At 36.1% G+C, this 17,364-nt stretch overlaps 1 protein-coding gene across 1 annotated transcript; it reads right to left on the reverse strand.

Annotated features, from left to right (window-relative positions):
- Positions 1-14,902: 14,902 nt before the first annotated feature.
- On the reverse strand, positions 14,903-16,975 carry LOC117303346. The gene has a single exon (XM_033787516.1). It carries the CDS (start codon positions 16,973-16,975, stop codon positions 14,903-14,905), a length of 2,073 nt encoding a protein of 690 aa, XP_033643407.1.
- Between the last annotated feature and the right edge of the window lie 389 nt (positions 16,976-17,364).

Consider the following 17,364-nt stretch of genomic DNA (forward strand, 5'->3'; position numbering starts at 1 on the left):
TAGTATGCAAATTAGCTTCTTTTGTTTTGTTTTTAATATGCAAATTAGCTTCTTTTGTTTGTTTTTAATATGCAAATTAGCTTCTTTGTTTTGTTTTTAATATGCAAATTAGCTTCTTTTGTTTGTTTTTATTATGCAAATTAGCTTCTTTTGTTTTGTTTTTAATATGCAAATTAGCTTCTTTTGTCTTTTTTAGTATGCAAATAAGCTTCTTTTGTTTGTTTCTAATATGCAAATAGGCTTCTTTTGTTTGTTTCTAATATGCAAATTAGCTTCTTTTGTTTTTTTTTAATATGCAAATTAGCTTCTTTTGTCTTTTTTAATATGCAAATTAGTTTCTTTTGTTTCTTTATAGTATGCAAATAGGCTTATTTTGTTTTATTTTTAATATGCAAATTAGTTTCTTTTGTCTTTTTAAGTATGCAAATAGGCTTCTTTTGTTTTGTTTTTAATATGAAAATTAGCTTCTTTTGTTTGTTTTTAATATGCAAATTAGCTTCTTTTGTTTTGTTTTTAATATGCAAATTAGCTTCTTTTGTCTTTTTTAGTATGCAAATTAGCTTCTTTTGTTTGTTTCTAATATGCAAATAGGCTTCTTTTGTTTGTTTCTAATATGCAAATTAGCTTCTTTTGTTTGTTTTTAATATGCAAATTAGCTTCTTTTGTCTTTTTTATTATGCAAATTAGTTTCTTTTGTCTCTTTAGAGTATGCAAATAGGCTTATTTTGTTTTGTTTTTAATATGCAAATTAGTTTCTTTTGTTTGTTTTTATTATGCAAATTAGCTTCTTTTGTTTTGTTTTTAATATGCAAATTAGCTTCTTTTGTTTGTTTTTAATATGCAAATTAGCTTGTTTTGTCTTTTTTAGTATGCAAATTAGCTTCTTTTGTTTTGTTTTTAATATGCAAATTAGCTTCTTTTGTTTGTTTTTAATATGCAAATTAGCTTCTTTTGTTTTGTTTTTAATATGCAAATTAGCTTCTTTTGTTTGTTTTTAATATGCAAATTAGCTTGTTTTGTCTTTTTTAGTATGCAAATTAGCTTCTTTTGTTTGTTTCTAATATGCAAATAGGCTTCTTTTGTTTGTTTCTAATATGCAAATTAGCTTCTTTTGTTTGTTTTTAATATGCAAATTAGCTTCTTTTGTTTTGTTTTTAATATGCAAATTAGCTTCTTTTGTTTGTTTTTAATATGCAAATTAGCTTGTTTTGTCTTTTTTAGTATGCAAATTAGCTTCTTTTGTTTGTTTCTAATATGCAAATAGGCTTCTTTTGTTTTGTTTTTAATATGCAAATTAGCTTCTTTTGTTTGTTTTTAATATGCAAATTAGCTTCTTTTGTTTGTTTCTAATATGCAAATTAGCTTCTTTTGTTTTGTTTTTAATATGCAAATTAGTTTCTTTTGTCTTTTTAAGTATGCAAATAGGCTTATTTTGTTTTGTTTTTAATATGCAAATTAGCTTCTTTTGTTTTGTTTTTAATATGCAAATTAGCTCTTTTGTTTTGTTTTTAATATGCAAATTAGCTTCTTTTGTTTGTTTTTAATATGCAAATTAGCTTCTTTTGTTTGTTTCTAATATGCAAATTAGCTTCTTTTGTTTTGTTTTTAATAAGCAAATAGGCTTCTTTTGTTTGTTTTTAATATGCAAAAAGGCTTCTTTTGTTTGTTTCTGACATGCAAATTAGCTTCTTTTTTTTTGTTTTTAATATGCAAATAGGCTTCTTTTGTTTTGTTTTTAATATGCAAATTAGCTTCTTTTGTTTGTTTTTAATATGCAAATTAGCTTCTTTTGTCTTTTTTAGTATGCAAATTAGCTTCTTTTGTTTTGTTTTTAATATGCAAATTAGCTTCTTTTGTTTTGTTTTTAATATGCAAATTAGCTTCTTTTGTTTTGTTTTTAATATGCAAATTAGCTTCTTTTGTTTGTTTTTAATATGCAAATTAGCTTCTTTTGTTTGTTTCTAATATGCAAATTAGCTTCTTTTGTTTTGTTTTTAATATGCAAATTAGTTTCTTTTGTCTTTTTAAGTATGCAAATAGGCTTCTTTTGTTTTGTTTTTAATATGCAAATTAGCTTCTTTTGTTTGTTTTTAATATGCAAATTAGCTTCTTTTGTTTTGTTTTTAATATGCAAAGTAGCTTCTTTTGTTTTGTTTTTAATATGCAAATTAGCTTCTTTTGTTTGTTTCTAATATGCAAATAGGCTTCTTTTGTTTGTTTCTAATATGCAAATTAGCTTCTTTAGCTTCCGTTTGTTTCTAATATGCAAATAGGCTTCTTTTGTTTGTTTTTAATAAGCAAATAAGCTTCTTTTGTTTGTTTCTAATATGCAAATAGGCTTCTTTTGTCTTTTTAAGTATGCAAATAGGCTTCTTTTGTTTTGTTTTTAATATGCAAATAGGCTTCTTTTGTTTGTTTTTAATATGCAAATTAGCTTCTTTTGTTTGTTTTTAATATGCAAATTAGCTTCTTTTGTCTTTTTTATAGGCAACTAAGCTTCCTTTGTTTTGTTTTTAATATGCAAATTAGCTTCTTTTGTTTTGTTTTTAATATGCAAATTAGCTTCTTTTGTCTTTTTTAGTATGCAAATTTGCTTCTTTTGTTTTGTTTTTAATATGCAAATTAGTTTCTTTTGTTTGTTTTTTTAATATGCAAATTAGCTTCTTTTGTCGTTTTTAGTATGCAAATTAGCTTCTTTTGTTTGTTTTTAATATGCAAATTAACTTCTTTTGTTTGTTTCTAATATGCAAATAGGCTTCTTTTGTTTGTTTCTAATATGCAAATAAGCTTCTTTTGTTTTGTATTTAATATGCAAATTAGCTTCTTTTGTTTGTTTTTAATATGCAAATTAGCTTCTTTTGTTTTGTTTTTAATATGCAAATTAGCTTCTTTTGTTTTGTTTTTAATATGCAAATTAGCTTCTTTTGTTTTGTTTTTAATATGCAAATTAGCTTCTTTTGTTTGTTTTTAATATGCAAATTAGCTTCTTTTGTTTGTTTCTAATATGCAAATTAGCTTCTTTTGTTTTGTTTTTAATAAGCAAATTAGTTTCTTTTGTCTTTTTTAGTATGCAAATTAGCTTCTTTTGTTTGTTTTTAATATGCAAATTAACTTCTTTTGTTTTGTTTTTAGTATGCAAACGAGCTTCTTTTGTTTGTTTCTAATATGCAAATAGGCTTCTTTTGTTTGTTTCTAATATGCAAATAAGCTTCTTTTGTTTTGTATTTAATATGCAAATTAGCTTCTTTTGTTTGTTTTTTAGTATGCAAATTAGCTTCTTTTGTTTTGTTTTTAATATGCAAATTAGCTTCTTTTGTTTTGTTTTTAATATGCAAATTAGCTTCTTTTGTTTTGTTTTTAATATGCAAATTAGCTTCTTTTGTTTTGTTTTTAATATGCAAATTAAGCTTCTTTTGTTTGTTTTTAATATGCAAATTAGCTTCTTTTGTTTGTTTCTAATATGCAAATTAGCTTCTTTTGTTTTGTTTTTAATATGCAAATTAGTTTCTTTTGTCTTTTTTAGTATGCAAATAGGCTTCTTTTGTTTTGTTTTTAATATGCAAATTAGCTTCTTTGTTTGTTTTTAATATGCAAATTAGCTTCTTTTGTTTTGTTTTTAATATGCAAATTAGCTTCTTTTGTTTTGTTTTTAATATGCAAATTAGCTTCTTTTGTTTGTTTCTAATATGCAAATAGGCTTCTTTTGTTTGTTTCTAATATGCAAATTAGCTTCTTTAGCTTCCGTTTGTTTCTAATATGCAAATAGGCTTCTTTTGTTTGTTTTTAATAAGCAAATAAGCTTCTTTTGTTTGTTTCTAATATGCAAATAGGCTTCTTTTGTCTTTTTAAGTATGCAAATAGGCTTCTTTTGTTTTGTTTTTAATATGCAAATTAGCTTCTTTTGTTTGTTTTTAATATGCAAATTAGCTTCTTTTGTCTTTTTTATAGGCAACTAAGCTTCCTTTGTTTTGTTTTTAATATGCAAATTAGCTTCTTTTGTTTTGTTTTTAATATGCAAATTAGCTTCTTTTGTCTTTTTTAGTATGCAAATTTGCTTCTTTTGTTTTGTTTTTAATATGCAAATTAGTTTCTTTTGTTTGTTTTTTTAATATGCAAATTAGCTTCTTTTGTCGTTTTTAGTATGCAAATTAGCTTCTTTTGTTTGTTTTTAATATGCAAATTAACTTCTTTTGTTTTGTTTTTAGTATGCAAACGAGCTTCTTTTGTTTGTTTCTAATATGCAAATAGGCTTCTTTTGTTTGTTTCTAATATGCAAATAAGCTTCTTTTGTTTTGTATTTAATATGCAAATTAGCTTCTTTTGTTTGTTTTTAATATGCAAATTAGCTTCTTTTGTTTGTTTTTAATATGCAAATTAGCTTCTTTTGTTTGTTTTTAATATGCAAATTACCTTCTTTTGTTTGTTTCTAATATGCAATTAGGCTTATTTTGTTTGTTTTTTAATATGCAAATTAGCTCCTTTTTTTGTTTTTAATATGCAAATTAGCTTCTTTTGTTTGTTTTTAGTATGCAAATTAGCTTCTTTTGTTTTGTTTTTAATATGCAAATTAGCTTCTTTTGTTTTGTTTTTAATATGCAAATTAGCTTCTTTTGATTTGTTTTTAATATGCAAATTAGCTTCTTTTGATTTGTTTTTAATATGCAAATTAGCTTCTTTTGTTTGTTTTTAATATGCAAATTAGCTTCTTGTGTGTTTTTAAGTATGCAAATAGGCTTCTTTTGTTTGTTTTTAGTATGCAAATTAGCTTCTTATGTTTGTTTCTAATATGCAAATGAGCTTTTCTTGTCTTTTTTATAGGCAACTAAGCTTCCTTTGTTTGTTTTTAATATGCAAATTAGCTTATTTTGTCGATTTAAGTATGCAAATAGGCTTATTTTGTTTTGTTTTTAATATGCAAATTAGCTTCTTTTGTTTGTTTCTAATATGCAAGTAGGCTTCTTTTGTTTGATTTTAGTATGCAAATTAGCTTCTTTTGTTTGTTTTTAATATGCAAATTAGCTTCTTTTGTTTGTTTTTAATATGCAAACAAGCTTCTTTTGTCAAAGACTTGATTGAGGACTTGGAAGAGTTGATTCATAATTGTAAGAATTGAGAAAAGCAATTTAATCGGTTGATAAAACAATTTGGAAGGGTTGATATTGAGAAAAAAACTTGGAAGAGTTGATTCAGAACTTGTGGAATAACTTGGAAGAGTTAAAAAAAACTTAAGAGCTAAGAAGTAGTTAAGAAGAAAAAAATTGTAAGAGTTGATTCAGAACTTGTAAGAGTTGAGACAACATTTGAAAGAATTGATTGAGAACTTGGAAGAGTTAAAAAAAAGAGTTGAGAAAAACTTGAAATAGTTGAGAAAAAACTTGGAAGAGTTTACTAAGAGCTTGAAGACTTGATAAAAAAACTTGGTTACGAAAGTTTGGAAAAATTGATAAAAATAACACTTGGAAGAGTTGAGAAAAAACTTGAAAAAACGTGGAGACGTAAATTAAGGAAGTTTGAGTAAGTTGAGTAAACAAAATTTGAAGAACTGAGCCCAAAAAAAAAAAGAATTATGTTCTCAAAAACTCAAAAACTTAACAAAACTTGAAAGAGGTGAAATAAAACTTAGACCGGGAGAACACTTGGTAGATATTTTCGGGGGACCATTTCTTGGGAAGACTTTGTCAGGAGTTTTGGGGGCGAGAAATATGATAGTTTAAGGATGATAGCTTTGATAAAGGTTTGCACTCAGGACCGTTGGCCTGAGGCCGCATATGCTCCGTTCCATGTTGTGCGTGTGGCGTGATTTTTCAAGAAAGTTTTTTCATACTCACATGTCCAAATGTAGCTTAAGATGAAGTTCAATCTGAAGTGTCGTTAAATGTTCTGGCGAAGTTAGTAAAGAAATGTGTTCATACTCACAGGTTCAAATGTAGCTACGAACCATCTGAAGTGTCCTCAGCCAAAAGAAGTTCCACCTGACGTGTCCTCAGCCGATTTAACTTCAAATTAGTAAACCCAACACCAGCTTAGCTAATCATTTTGAATGGGTCAGGGAGACTTACAAAATAATACATAATTTTTTGTGAATTCAGCATGTTTCATTGAAAAAAAAAATTGTAAAAGAAAATCTTGAAAACAAGTTAACAAAAAAGTTTTAAAAAATTAGTTGCAGAAATACTTCAAAGGGTTTCGAACAGTTGAAATAAACCTGAAATAGTTTTTAAAGACTTGGAAAAAACAATCCACACAGCACGACAAAAGTCGATACAGATTGTAAGTTTTTAAGTTCAATACCAGTATGTCATTCAGGGGGGTGGATAATAAAAGCAGGGATGCCCTAGTAAGGCTAAAAACAAGCCTACCCTCCGAATGCAACATAATGATTTACAAACTTAGTAGGTAGATCATCTCTATTGAGTGATTTTTGGTTCTGAGAAGAACCGGTGGGCTCTATATTTCAGACAGTATACTCTGTCCGTCAGGAGACTGTTGGACTCCAACTCTTGCTTGTACAGGTGAGTGATAGTTGAAGATGCGATTTGGAGCAGGAAGGGAGTCTATAATATGGTCCTAAATGAATTGACGTCGGGTATAGAAGACCCTAAGTCTGAGGGGGGGGGGGGAGACTGGTGATGAAGAGACTAGGTTCCTAATAAAATTGACTTCGGGTATAAATGACCCTAGGTCTGAGAGGGGAACTGGTGTATTGCTTTGGACAATGAGGTTGTTCTTCAATGTGAATAATCTGAAGAAGAAAAAAAACACTAATTATTCATTTAATTATTATCTAGCAAGACATTGCATGGCTGTAATTTAGTAATAATTACGGCAATACAATATCAACATGAAATGTTATCGAGAGATTGTACAAGGTTGCTTTGAAGATGACTTGAGCAGTTCAACATGAACTAGAAATGGTTTGAAGTGATACAACAAAACTGTACAGCAGGAATTTACATGATAAAATCAAAGTCACCAAAACATCAAGTAAAAATCATGTTTCAGAGTGACACAAATCATTTGGTTGGTAAGTTTTTTAAAAAGGGCTGAACAACACATTGACATGCTTTCATCATCTGTGCTTGCAGCAGCCAACCCTGTCTAAGGACAGCCAGCATGGCAACCTAAATGAAATAAATGCAAACTAGACAATATAGTTCCGAAAATTGAAACCACAAGAATGCCACAGTTTGGAAAAAACTTGACAAATGACTTTCGGTAAATTTAAATACTGCTCATCATCTTAGTGTTTGAGGAGAAACATGAGTTTGGAGCTTTCCACAACACAACCAACTTGGTGACCAATCCAAACAACGTCAAGCCTAACATTGAAGGGTGTGGTTACAAATTTGTAATGTCCAGCCCTTAAAGAAACAATTCTTCAACATTCTCTCGAACCCGCGGCCGTTTTGTACCAAGCGCTGGAAATTTACCAACGCTGGGAATGATCAAGGTAATGTACATCAGTTAACAAAACTCATGTTACATGCCGCGCTGTGCAGACATGGTACATGCATTTTTGTTACATGTCACATAATTGGTTCTCGACCAATCACGTGATTGGTTCTCAACCAATTAAACTTCACATTTTGTCGCAGAGGTAAAGCAATACAAGTTGACCAACACAGTTTCAAGGGGTTGTACACCATTGGGTCATGACCTTGTAGCAAGTTGGAAATTTATTCAGCTTAGAAAGTTTTTAGGAACTCATAATTATACTTATCAGAGATGGCACAGTTGTGGCTGAAGAATAGTACAAGTTTAATAAAAACACAAGGTAAATAAAATGTGCATATACCTTCAATAATGTCATGGCAATCTATTGTTGTAGAACCTTCAGCGATGTTCTTTTGTTCCAGATTGACAAGCTTTCATCATGGGTGCTAGTAGCAGCCAACCCTGTCGAAGGACAGCCAGCATGACAACCTAAATGAAATCAAAGCATACATGACAATTTAATTCCCAAATAAAAATCAGAAGAATGCCACATTTTGAAAAAATACTTGACAAATGATTTTCTTAGTATTTGAGAAACAACATAACATCTTTCCACATCACAACCAACTGGGTGACCAATCCAAACAAAGTCAATCCTAACGTAAAAGGGGCTGTATACAATTGGTTTGAGATAACTTAAGAGAATTTAAGCACAAAAGCAGCTCCCATGTTGCTATTTGAAAATCAATAGAAGGAACCGTCTGAAAGGCAGTGGACACTATTGGTAATTGTCAAAGACTAGCCTTCACAGTTGGTGTATCTCAACATATGCATAAAATAATTAACCTGTAAAAATTTGAGCTCAATCGGTCATCGAACTTGCGAGATAATAATGAAAGAAAAAAACACCCTTGTCACACGAAGTTGTGTGCGTTTTTTTAGATGGTTGATTTCGAGACCTCAAATTCTAAACTTGAGGTCTCGAAATTGAATTCATGGAAATTAACTGCTTTCTCAAAAACTATGGCACTTCAAAGGGAGCCGTTTCTCACATTGTTTTACACCATCAACCTCTCCCCGTTACTCGTTACCAAGAAAGGTTTTATGCTAATAATTATTTTGAGTAATTATCAGTGAACAATCTGAAGAAAAAAAAAGACACACATTAATCATTTCATATAAAGTCATCTAGCAAAACATTGCATGGCATTAAGTTAACAATACTAACGGCCACACAATGTCAACATGAAATGGTATCCAGATTGTACAAGGTTGCTGTGAAAATTACTTGAGCAGTTCAACATGAACTAGGTATGGTACCAGAAGATGCAACAAAACTGTACAACAGGAGTTGTTATGAAATACCAAAGGCACCACAACATCAAGTGAGATACACAAGGTTCATAAAAAAGTGCATATACCTTCAATCGTTTCATGGCAATCTATGTTGTAGAACTTTCAGTGATGTTCTTTTGTTCCAGGTTGACATACTTTCATCATCATTGCTAGCAGCAGCTAACCCTGTCTAAGGACAGCAAGCATGGCAACCTAAATAAAATCAAAGCTTGCATGACAACATAAATCTCATAATAAAAATCACAAGAATGCCAAGAAAATCACTTGACAAATGATTTTCGGTAAATTTAAATACGGCTCAACATCTTAGTATTTGAGGCACAACATAACATGAGGTTGAAGCTTTCCACATCACAACCAAATGGGTGACCAATCCAAACAAAGTCAAGCCTAATTTTAAAGGCAATGGACACTCGTTAACAATCACTAGAGAGCTGTTCATAGTATAAAACATCGTGAGCAAAGGCTCCCTCAAGTAACATATTTTTTTAGAAAGAAGTAATTTCTCACTAACATGTTTGAATTTGATTTTGTGACCTCAGAATTAGATTTTGAGGTCTCAAAGTCATGTATCGGAAAGCACGCAACTTATGCGTTCTTCTTCCATTATTCTCTCGCAACTTCGACGACCAATTGAGCCCAGATTTTCACAGATTTCTTGTTTTATGCATATGTTGAGATACATCAAGTGATAAGACTGGATTTTGACAATTACCAATAGTGTCCAGTGTCTATAATACAAGTTTAATAAAAAAGTAATAAAAACAGGTTCATAAAATGTGCATATACCTTCAATAGTGTCTGGGCAATCTATGTTGTAAAACCTTCAGCTTTGTTCTTTTGTTCCAGGTTGACATGCTTCCATCATCTGTGCTAGCAGCAGCCAACCCTGTCTAAGGACAGCCACCATGGCAACCTAAATGAAATTAATGCATACGTGACAATATAAATCACATAATAAAAATCGAAAGAATGCCACATTGTGAAAATTACCTGACAAATGATTTCCGGTAAATTTAAATATGACTCAACATCTTAGTATTTTGAGGCACAGCATAACATGACTATTGAGCTTTCCACATCACAACCAAATAGGTTACCAATTCAAACAAAGTCAAGCCTAATGTTAAAGGCAATGGCCACTCAAAATAATTGTTTGCATAAAAACTTACTTGTTAACAATCAATGGAGAGCTGTTGATAGTATAAAACATTGTGAGCAACGGCTCCATCAATTAACATATTTTTTTGAGAAAGAAGTTAATTCTCACTTACATATTTGAATTTGATTTTGTGACCTTAAAATTAGATTTTGAGGTCTCGAAATTAAGCATCGAAAAGCACACAACTTATGCAACAAGTGTGCCTTTTCTTCCATTATTCTCTCGCAACTTCGAAGACCAATTGAGCCCGATTTTTCACAGGTTTATTTTATGCATATATGTTGAGATACATCAAGTGAAAAGACTGGTCTTTGACAATTACCAATAGTGTCCAGTGTCTTTAATACAAGTTTAATAAAAGTGTAATACGAACACAAGGTTCATAAAATGTGAATATACCTTCAACGATACTACGGCAATCTATTCTGTAGAACCTTCAGCGATATTCTTTTGTTCCAGGTTGACTTGCTTTCATCATCTGTGCTAGCAGCAGCCAACCCTGTCTAAGGACAGCCAGCATGGCAACCTAAATGAAATAAAACCATACATGACAATATAATTCCTAAGAATGCCACATTTTGAAAAATACTTGACAAATAATTTTTGGTAAATTTCACATCACGACCAACTGGGCGACCAATCCAAACAAAGTCAAGCATTACATTAAAGGGTCTGTATACAGTATATTGGTTTGAGACAAATTAAGAGAATTTAAGCACAAAAGCAGCTCATGAACATTTTGCTATTTGAAATTCAGTAGGATGAAAAGTTTTGAGGGACTGTATCAAATGTGCGATTTGATAATTATAGGGTTGATACAAAAAGATACTTAACGATTTCATTGAGGGCATTTCAAAGCATCCAACCTTTCATCACTGCTGTTCTCATTACTCTGTTTCTGTTCAATCTCTACCATCTTGAAAACAAAGTGGTCCGCTTGAGTGTTCTGGCCCTCTTCAAGAACCTTCTTGATCTGAAGTAGTTAAACAATGATAACATCAAGCATTTTTTATAAAGGGTCATCTATTTAGGTACGCAGAGCCGTAAAGTTTAAGACAGTATGAAAGATTCTGAAATACATAACCCATATGTATACATCATCATTTGCCAAACATGCCAGAAACACCAGGGCAAACACTTCTCTTCAAGTTAGATAGAACTAAGAAGAACAGCAGCTTTGGTAGTATATTCTATTTTTAAGAAACATTGCAATTTAAAGAAGTACAATTATGGACAAAGATATAATTTTCTTTCTCATGAAGTTTGAATATGAGGAGCATTACTGCAGTAAGGCTTCTTAGATTGTCTATTCTGGTATTGATTTGCTTCAGAGTTTCAGCAATATCTCAAAACTGTGACCACGACCACCTTTCGAAAGATAATTTTCACAGGTTAACTTTAATGTATAGGACGAAAATTTATAATAAAGGATTAAAATAATGGAAAGTTTTTTTAAAGTGCACGTTACTTTAAAGCTTTAAAACTTTTCTGACTAATCTTTTTAAAGACGTAGCTTTGGCTCTTCAGTTTGTCAGGACAAGGCCTCAGACGTTAGTGGCTCTAGAAAATTGATTTGACTTCAAGAGAAAAGACAATAATGAGTAGTAACAATAGCACAAGAAATTTGAAATGGCTCAACAAAATGCCTACCCTCTGAAGCTTGGCAACATAATGATTTCCAAACTCAGAAGATATATCTCTATTGAGTGATTTTTGGTTCAGAGAAGAACCGGTGGGCTCTATATTTCAGACAGTATACTCGTCATGTGACTGCTGGACTGAGAAGAACCGATCAACGATATCTTTGAGGGCAGTTCGAAGCATCCAACCATTGTTTTGATGATGGTTGGAGGCGGTTGTCTTGATGGGGAATTCAGACGTCGTGTTCATCACTACTTTTCTCATTGCTCTGTTTCTATTCAATCTCTACCATTAGGAAAACAAAGTGGTCCGCTTGAGTGTTCTGACCCTCGTGAACAAAATTCAATTTAAAAAGAAGGATGCAAAGAGCGTCGCAGCTGAGTGGTTAAGAGCATCGAATTTAAGTTCTGGTGCTAAGCCACCGGAGTGTGGGTTCGAATCCCGGTCGTGACACTTGTGTCCTTGAGCAAGATACTTTACTAAATTTGCTTCTCTTCAACCAGGGGTATAAATGGGTACCTGCGAGGGTAGAGGTTGATATTGTAAATGAAAAAGCTTTCGGAGTGCCACGGCAGCTCGGGGCTGTATACTCCCTAATGGGAGCTGAGAAAGATTAACGGGATGTTTATTGGCCCAATGACCAGGGGACTAATGTAAAGCGCATTGATACGGTTCATTGTGAAATGCGCTATATAAGAATTTGTTATTATTATTAAGAAAAAACAATTTGAATATTAAATTTGAAAAAATGACACATACTTAGCTTGGAAACAATTTAAAACTGAAAACAAATTATTTGGATTGCAAATGTCTGAGGACTGAATCAGGTTAAAAACAACAGAGAGGTATGACCTCAGTGCATGGGACAAGGTTTGTTTATAAGAATAATAATAATAATATTAAAGTCTTATATAGTGCGCACCTATCTACCAAACAAGGTACTCAAGGCACTGAGTATATACAAACCTTCAGAAAGAAAGGTTACTGCAGTAATGAACTCTAAGACCCAATTATGTAACACCTTTTAAGGGTTTACAAGGTGCTACGGCATATCCAGCAGCCAAAGCCAGGAACACCGGGTGAACATGGGATCAACGGCTTTATGTCCAATTAGTAGGACAAAACAATTAACAAGTGTCTTGCTTAAGGACACATCAAGTGTCACGACTGGGGATTCAAACCCACACATTTTTTTTTAAATTAGACAAATCAAAATTCAAATTTAGTAGATTTGGGAAAAACCTTCCAAGACTTACCCATTGAAGATAGTAGTTGCCGTCACATGGATGAACTATAGGCCTTGTGGTTGGAGTGAAGAAATGATTATCTAGATAGCATAGTCTTTACAGTCACATGGATAACGTGCAGTGAGTTTCTACACATGTTCCAATGTTCCTTTCATCATCTGTGCAGACAGCAGCCAACTCCGTCAAAGAAACAACCAGCATGGCAACTGACACAGAATCAAAAACACATGACATTATCAGACACTTTATTAAAAATCACAAGATTGTTGAAAGACAAATGACAAAACAGTACCAACTTGTGCATTGTGAAAACTAAGAAATGGCACATTTGCTCGGGTAATAAATATTTAAGATTAAAAAAACACTAGGTTGAGAAGTTTCAAGGCACTGCAGGCAGCTTCAGCTTGTGACATCTCGGGTATTCTGATAATTAAATTTGTTCACCTCTAGTTCTGGTGACGTTTTCCAAAAAAATGTAACATTCCTAGCTTAAGGGAACACGTTGCCGTGGATGGGTCAAGTTGGTCTTTGAAAAGCGTTTGGAACTATTTGTTTTAAAAGTAGAATATATTGATTCCCACATGTATCACTCGAAATTGCCTGGTTTTCTTTTTACCTCGTCGTCAAACACGGTCGGCCATTTGTGGGAGTAAAATTTTAGACTCCCATAAATGGCCGACCAAGTTAGTTCGCAAAGTAAAAAGGAAAATCACGCAATTTCGAGGCAAATGTGTGTATGAAGGCTGGTCTTTGACAATTACAAAATAGTGCCCAGTGTCTTTATTGATAAACTTGTAGGTTCCTTTAAAAGCAGTGGACACTATTGGTAATTACTAAAAATAATTATTAACATAAAACCTTACTTGCTGACGAGTAATGGGGAGAGGTTGATAGTATAAAACATTGTGAGAAACGGCTCCCTCTGAAGTGACATAGTTTTCGAGACCTCAGATTTAGAATTTGAGATCGCGAAATCAACCATCTGAAAGCACACAACTTTGTGTTACAAGGGTGTTTTTTCTCTCATTATTATCTTGCAACTTCGACGATCGATTGAGCTCAAATTTTCACAGGTTTATTATTTTATGCATATCAATCAATCAATCAACGTCGTACGCCACTGGCGCCTTGACGACTATGACTGCGCAACACCATTGAAGATTTTGCCGGCTGTTTCTTTGGAGGGATGGACGAGCGGGCCGCCGCCTCGTCAACCAGAGTGTCTGCTGTGGAGCCCGTCCAACGGCGTAGGCCATCTACCCAGCGAAACCGAGGCCTCCCTGGGGTGCATCGTGACCCGGTTGGCTGTCCGTTGACCAGAGTTGTGTGGTTCGTGTGGCGTTGGAAGTGATCGAGCCACGCCCATTGTTGATTCATCAGGGTGGCCTGTGTGAGTTGCCAACGGTCGCCAATTCTTTGCTCGAGTTCCTGGTTCGAGACAAAGTCGCTCCATATGATACCAAGCAGTTTCCTCCACATAGTTCTGCCAAACGCATCTATGGCTTTCCCACTGGTGACAGACACTGTCCATGTCGACGCGCCATACAACATCTTGGAGAGAATGAGAGCTCTCGCGAGATGGAGTTTGGTTTCAGTGCGGATGCGGGGTTTCTTGAGGTAAACGCAGGTGTTCAGGGCGCTTTTCGCTATGGCGATGCGACTGCGAATCTCGGTGGAGTCATCCATCGTAGTGTTGATGCTGCAGCCCAGATACTTGAAGTGGTAAGTCGATTTGATGGGGTTACCATGCAGCGTGATCGGTGCATCTGCTGGTGGGTTCAGTGCAAGGTGTTCAGTCTTGTCTGGGTGCAACTTCAACCCGTATGATGTGGCTATGGAGTCGAGCTTCTCCAGCATGTAGGTGGCATCTTCTGCAGAACGGGCAAGGAGCACCAAGTCATCTGCATACCTCAGCTCCCAGAACAGATCACCGGCGACGTCTGGCGGGGTGAGATGGGACACCTGTTCCTTCCATTCGCGCATCATGGCTTCCGTGTACAGGTTGAAAAGTACGGGGGACAAGGGGCAGCCTTGCCGCACCCCAACCGGCGTCTCAAATTCGTCAGTGGTCTGTCCCTTCCATGAGATCGAACCGTGGGCACCGTTGTAAAGGTTGGCGATGAGGCGGATGACTTCCGTATGCGTCGATGGTTTCCAGCAGTTTGTGGTGTATGACGGAGTCGAAGGCCTTTCTGAAGTCGACAAACACCAAGTGTAGTCTGCGACCAACTGCCAAGTGCGCTTGTCCGATAAGCTTGAGTGTGAATATGGCGTCGGTTGTAGACTTGCCCGCACTGAATCCATATTGTGTGTCGCTAACGGTGACCTTGGCGACTCTGTTCAAATCCTCTAGGATGATTTTGAGCATTATTTTACTGGCATGCGTGATTAAAGCCAGGGTGCGGTAGTTACCGCAATCACCATTGTCACCTTTCTTATAGAGGGCGATGTAGTTCGATACCAGTGCCGAGGATGGCCATATGCCAGTTGTCCAGATGCGGTTGATGGCGCGATGGATTGCCGAAAAAACAACCGGGTCGTCTAGCATGGCTTTCAGAAACTCAGCTTGCAATCCGTCTGGGCCAGCAGCTTTCCCGTTTTTAAGCCGGGAGATGGCGCGTTTGATGACATCAGCAGGTAGTGGAGCGGATGCAAATTGGTGAGGCGTACACGTTGCACGCTGCAGGCTGGACTGAAAGAGCTCTTGAGCGTATTCGAGCCAGCGTTGTACTTCGTCTGCAGGAGTATCACATAGGGTGCCGTCGCTTAGCTTGATGGTGGCTACCGGTTTGCGTGATCCGGCAGTCAGACCCTTCGCTGTCTTGAACAGGAGAGCAGAGTCGTTGCGGTGGAAAGCATCGTTGATTATGTCTGCCTGTTTGAGTAGCCAAGTGTCCAGGTCGTTGTCACATGCTGCTCTCACCTGGTTCTTTAGCAGACAATATTCAGGTGTACCGATCGCTTTCCGCTTCCTTTCAATCAGGTCGATGGTTACGGAAGTGATGTGAGGCGCCGATTTGTTGTGTCTCATGGGGGCACATGTCTTGAGTGCTGCGTCATGGATAGCTGTTGTGATGGTTTCCAGCTCATCCGTGTCAACGACACGGTCTCTGACTTCTGTCTTGATCAAAGCTGCAAGCTCGGAGGTGAGCAGATTGGCACATGGCTTTGGTGGAGGTTTAGCGGGCTTCAGTGTACGTTTGATCTGCATCTTCATGTTGCACAAAACAAGCCTGTGGTCGGTGTCGAAAGCAGCCGAGTAGGAGCGGCAGTCGACCAGCTGTTGGAGGTGTTTCTGTCTGACTAGGATGTGGTCTATTGCATTTCTTGCATTACCAGCGCGACTTATCCAGGTCACTTTGTGCAGCAGCCTCTTCCTGAACCATGTGTTAGCGGAGGTGAGTTGGTGGGCACGGCAGAAATCCAGCAGTCGCAGTCCGCGGTCATTGATGGTGCCGATGCTATGTGGGCCGATAACTAGCGGATCAATACGGTTTGCACCAAGTTTCGCATTCAGATCACCTGCAAGTACCAGCGTGTCCGAGGGCTTCACTCTTTGAAACACACCTTCTAGTTGTTCGTAGAAGGTGTCTATTACTTCATCAGTTGCAGTGCTGGTGGGTGCGTAGGCGGCAACCAGGACCAGCGAGCCGGGGCCCTTTAAGCGGAGTCGGGCTGACATGACACGGTCTGAGATGCATTCTTGTGATATAAGTGCTGCTTTAGCTTTTGGAGAGAGGAGTATGCCAACACCAGCGTAGTGTATTGTTCCGCCGGAGAGGAGTAGTCTGCCATCCAGTCGAGTTTCGATGCCGATGCCATGGGTCTCGGTCAGAGCGATGGCGTCGTATTTATATGTCTTCAAGGCCTGCACTAGATGCTCGTCGTCTAGGGCGTGTTGCAGCGTGGTCACGTTCCACGTTCCAATAGTAAAAGTTGATAGACCCGGCGCAGCACCAGTTCCACGGCGCATCAGCCCCACACCGTCCTCGGAAGGCTTTAAGTGTGACGCGTCATTAGTCGAGGTCTGCTGCAGCGGCGGGGCTACATCCCAAGTAGCATTGAGATCCGGGTCGGCGCTCGGGGGCCACACATCCACCAGATCATTGTTGTCTTCATTGATAGTTGTAGTCATAGTTATAGTGGCTATAGTGGAGGGGGCGCCGCTCCTCACTCCACGCCAAGTAGCCCTTGGCCAGGGCGCAGTGGTGCACATCCGCGCTTGCAGTGAAGCAATCGAAGCACGTGCAGGTCGCCATGAAACAGCCGGTTACGCCATTAGTGTCGCCCGCCTGTCTCCGACATCCAAAGATGCTGCTGCCCATCTTCTTCATGCGTAACCCGGCACGGGGGGCGGCAAGGTTTGAAATAAGAGTTTGCCTTCTCCTAGGTGGGCTGCCTCCCATAGCTTACGAGCCCCACCTGCCCGGGTTTGAGATCAGAGTACCTTCTCCTAGGTAGGCTGATTTCCAAGACTTACGAGCCCTACCTGCCCGGAGCAATCTGGTTTTAAGGCGCCAGAAA

This window comes from Asterias rubens, chromosome 2 (genome assembly GCF_902459465.1).
Source record: "Asterias rubens chromosome 2, eAstRub1.3, whole genome shotgun sequence".
NCBI classification, from domain to species: Eukaryota; Metazoa; Echinodermata; class Asteroidea; order Forcipulatida; family Asteriidae; genus Asterias; species Asterias rubens.

Coding starts and splice junctions, on each gene's coding strand:
- LOC117303346 (XM_033787516.1), bottom strand. CDS start 16,975: ATGACTACAACTATCAATGAAGACAACAATGATCTGGTGGATGTGTGG.